The sequence below is a fragment of the Halyomorpha halys genome, unplaced genomic scaffold (assembly GCF_000696795.3).
Source record: "Halyomorpha halys isolate HHAL.00 unplaced genomic scaffold, Hhal_1.1 Scaffold346.1, whole genome shotgun sequence".
NCBI lineage: Eukaryota > Metazoa > Arthropoda > Insecta > Hemiptera > Pentatomidae > Halyomorpha > Halyomorpha halys.
Genome location: NW_027106417.1, coordinates 266,701 through 271,365, shown reverse-complemented (window position 1 = coordinate 271,365; position 4,665 = coordinate 266,701). Strand labels below are relative to the sequence as shown.

Genomic DNA, 4,665 nt, shown 5'->3' with positions numbered 1-4,665 from the left:
AATAAGTTGGTGTAACCTATTTTTTTATTATTTATTTTTTTATTTTATTTTTTCTGCCCACTTTGTAACGTATTATTTCACTTCTTAAACTTTTTCTTACACATTTGTCGTCCCCCTCTTATATACGTTTCCTCTTTTTAACTGTTAAATACCCATGACACTTTGTCATCTTCCGGTATTTCGTTATCCTTGTACATATATATATTTTTTTTTAACATTTTCCAAAAACCATTTGTCATCACCCTCTCATATGCTTTCTTCCTCTAAATATTTTCTACTTTTTATTTTTTACCCTCTCGTAACGTTTCCTCTTAAAAACACTTAGTCATTCTTGTAACGGCTTAATTTGGAGTTTGTCCGTTATTGGCGCAGTATACCATTAGGTGTTTGATTTCCAATCTAACAGGTTCGTTTTATTTTTTTTCCTTACTTTATTTTACCACCCTTTCGTTTCTCCACTTTTCTCCATTTTCCTTACCTACGTTATTAGTTATGTTCACTATATTATTATTGTTGTTTTCAAAATTATCATTATTGTTGTTCTCCTATTCATTTCTGCGGCAGCAACTCTCAACTGTCAAATATTCCTTACCAGATGCCACATCTATGGAATAGACCTTATCTTCTGGCATCACTCGCCCTCGAAATGTACCGCCTCTATTATACCTCTTCCTCCAAGACCTTTAAAGATATTCCATGGCCTTCTAAATCAAAATCTTCTGCCTAATATTCTATCTTGCTGATATTATTTATTGATTACAATTTTATATTGTAGAATTTAAATTAAACGTATTAAATTCAACAATATAAAATTATAATCAATATTGGACATGGGATTATGTTTGGAAGGCTGTGGAATATCCTTATAAGTCCATATAATCACAGCCATCTTGGTTAACTTTTATTACCTCCTCCTCTACCATGGAAGTTTGAGTCCTTTAGTTTGTACTTTAATGTATAATCAAAAATATTTGTTCCTGAGGGTGGTGTCTTAGCCAAAACATTGAACATTTTATTAATTAAAATTGATGAGGTGGTATTGCCTTTTAAATTAATAAACATTTTGTTATGTACTTAGTCATTTTCACTCTACAAGCATTTTAAAAATTTAAGCATGAATAATACTCATTTTATTTACAATTTGTTTTCTTAGATAAAGTTATTGTTCTATGTTAAAAGAGAAGTTAATTTATCTGGTTGATATGAATGTCATATGATAGAGCGACTATATTTTTAAATGTAACTTAACTATTCATTTTTCAGGGATCAGTATGATGAATACAACAATGATAGATCTTCAAGAAATTGGTTTTCAAATCCTTCTCAGAGACCTCGTTGCTTTAGACGATCGCTGTATTATCCTCCTGGTTACAGTAGTTCACCCAATGAGGATACGGTTCAACGGCAGAGACGATGGCCTTGGTTAAAAACATCAGTCGAGGATTCTGAGAATTCTCCAGACTATACTGGCCATTACATGAGGTAATATTTATTTAGTTTAGCTATATAATTCATTTTATTTGGAAGGAAGATAACCAATTTTGATTAATAATCCATGTGAATAATCTATAATCTTATAATACATGTAAACAATTGACCATATAATTTCAAATTATGAAGAAGATGGTCAGGAGTGTGGTCTTATATACCAAATAGTTGTTAACGGTTTTTATTCTCGTTTGACCGCACACCTGGCTATCTTCTTCATAATTTTGATTGTAATTTCTTTTATTCATAAAAACTTTTAATTTAGTGAACTACTGCCTATAATTATTTTGAAATTACAAGTTTTTGTATTATGACAAAATTCTGATGGATGATAATGATGAATTAGAAGTTTGATTTTTTAAAAGCTAGGACATATAGGTAAAAAGAAAAATATGGTCTTCACATCTTCCATTTACTACCCTATTCCAAGATGAAATTAATCCTTGTATACTTCAATACAGCATTTTATAACCAGTTCCCTTTGTTATTAATAATTAACAATGGTTAAATTCAAAATATTAAAGAATTAGATGAATAACTAAAGTAAAATATAGAGATTTTTTTTTTTTTTTATGACCCCCGCCCTAGTCATTTCTAACATACAGGGGGATTATCTACATGTTACCACACTATTCTAACACCATGGTAAGGGGTCAAGTTTTTATTTTGTGGGACCACCACAGAAATCAAAGTTGACTTCTCAGGCCAGATTTGAACTGGTGTTGTCACAGTTCCCAGGCTGCAAAGACCTGTGCTGTGGAGAGCCCTAAAAAATAGAGACTGAAGTTGGAATCGGAAAAAGCCAAGACTGACCGATCTCTCCAACTGTTGTATTATTGGCTTGGAAAAAATTAATATTTAATATTTGTTATTTCCTTCTTGAGAAACCCTAAAATATAAATTTTTAGACCAACAGAAAAATAAATGTTTTTTATTTAAAAAAAAAAGGAAAATTTCTTTTATTTAGGGCTCAAATGCCTAATTTTTTAATCACTTTGTGGTGCCAAGATTATTATCGTCTTCAGCGGCAATAGTTGACATTGGCGGAGAGAGTGTTTGAAATGGGTTTGCCACTGACAAAATTATTATCAACATTTTTATTTCTCTTGTATATTTCTTTCAAATCTATTTTTATTTATAATTCATTTAATGTTTCATTATTTTACATTTGTTTTAGTGGCAAAACCATTTGAAACCTCTCGCCATATGATCAATTACTTACAATTAATTAATAATGAAGAACTTGTGTGTTTTTTTGTTATATAAAAAAACTGAATGTTTATGTTTATTATAATTGTGATCGTGTTGTTTTAATTTCAAATATGAACATTGTTGTTTAGATAATAAAGACCTAAAGATTCATCTTTAGTATTATACAATAGGAACACGCAGTAAAACTTTTAATTTTTTAAAAATCTTTCATTAGTGGTTGTAGTAAACAATGAATACTTAACAACATGTTATAAAATATGAAAGAATTTAGCATTCCTATTTACATGGTTGTTATGTCAATAGTCAGATTTTATTCTTGCTTATCTATATATAAATCATATTTTCATCCTAACTAATAAAGAATTTTAAAACATACAAGACTAATTTCATCCCTTAGTAATAAATACTCTGGATTTAGTTTCTTTAATATACGCTGGATAGCACACCTAATCTGGCATATCTTAGTCCCTATTAGAACAGATAAGCTTCGTTCTTCAGTATTTATTTTCTTTTTGGTTGTTAAAAAAAATATGCATATTGTGTTATCTGTGATATCATTAATACTAAACCAAATTGGCATATCTGCAAATCCCTGATAGATTTTTGTTTGAATTATGTTTACAGATTTAAGGTTGTAGCTACTTACTAATTTGGATATAGATCAATTATATATGTCACGAATTCAGTAATTTTTAGCATTCAGAAGAAAATTTAAAAAAAAAATTTTAAATGCAACAAAGTCCATATATCAAAATTTGTAGTTATGCCACTTTGGCTTTGTACCAACGATATGGTATTTATAAAATAAATTTGATTATAGGAGAGATTACAGTGTTGAAAGATTTGCTGCGAGAGATGCTTATTTGCCTTCTGGTCAGAGACATTACGAGCAGTCTGAATACAATCGTACACAGTACTTTGATCATGATGGAAATTACCCAAGGGAATCTAGATCAGAAATATCATTACCCAATCATGAAGTCAAGAACTATTCCGATTATCGACCAGAATCCTATGACATGAATTATAACAGCCGGAGGTAACTATCTCAAACAAGTACCTTTTCAACTTATTTCCGTAAAAGCTCATGATAGATGCTTGTAAATTTTATACAGGCTGTCTCCATTTTATGTTTCTCATTTTTATGTCATTTCAAAGTTTCGTCATCAATCAATTTATATTTATACCAGGAATGTGTCAAATTATATTCACTGGGAGAAAAAAAAACTGTATCTTTCATTTTTTTTTTTTATCGAAGAAAGCTGTTAAAAAGTCAATATAAATTGAAAATAAATTGAATTAAAAATAAAAAATTGTCGGTGGATGTAGAACATTACGATCTCAGGCTCTTCTCTTTAGCAAATGCACCAAATGAGTTTGTGGGTTGAGTTATAGTGGACGAACCACCATGTACCACAGGAACACTGAGTTAGCCGCTGTGAGTACCTCTGAATATGGAACGCTGTCTGTACTTTATCTTGTGTGCTAGTTTGATTTAGTACCTAAATATCGATTCTGCCTGCAATGGTGAATTTAAAATTGCTCATCACCAATTTTCTGTATATGCTTATTTCACTTATTGAAAAAGATAATAGAAAGTGGTGGTAGAAAATGAAAATAAATCAAGAAAAATAAAGTTTTAAGATTTGCTCTTAAAAACAATTTGAAATGAAATAGATGAAAACTTTACTAGAATGTGACTAGAGGATTTTCAGTTTATATTGAATATTGTTATTACGGCTATAATTGAGAGACAAGACACATTTTGAATCTGTGTTTATTAGCTAGATTTAAAAAAAAAAATTAGTGAGTGTTATATTATTGTTTATTTAAGTAATTATGAAAACTAGACTTGAATATTCAACTAAAGACAAAACAAGACATCGACAAAGCTATAGAAAAACTCACAGAATCAGTAAGAACAAGTATAAATGACAACACTTATAGAACTAGTAAAATGAATAA

The 4,665-nt window shown here is 29.6% G+C and overlaps 1 protein-coding gene across 4 annotated transcripts in view; it reads left to right on the top strand.

Annotated features, from left to right (window-relative positions):
* LOC106681538 (uncharacterized) overlaps positions 1-4,665 on the top strand; it is a 43,757-nt gene that overhangs the window by 18,818 nt on the left and 20,274 nt on the right. For all 4 annotated transcript variants that reach the window (XM_067044783.1, XM_014421886.2, XM_014421885.3 and 1 more), the window contains exons 5-6: positions 1,264-1,482; positions 3,521-3,739. In XM_067044783.1, the coding sequence (XP_066900884.1) occupies positions 1,264-1,482; positions 3,521-3,739 (438 nt within the window). The remainder of the gene's footprint in view (positions 1-1,263; positions 1,483-3,520; positions 3,740-4,665) is intronic.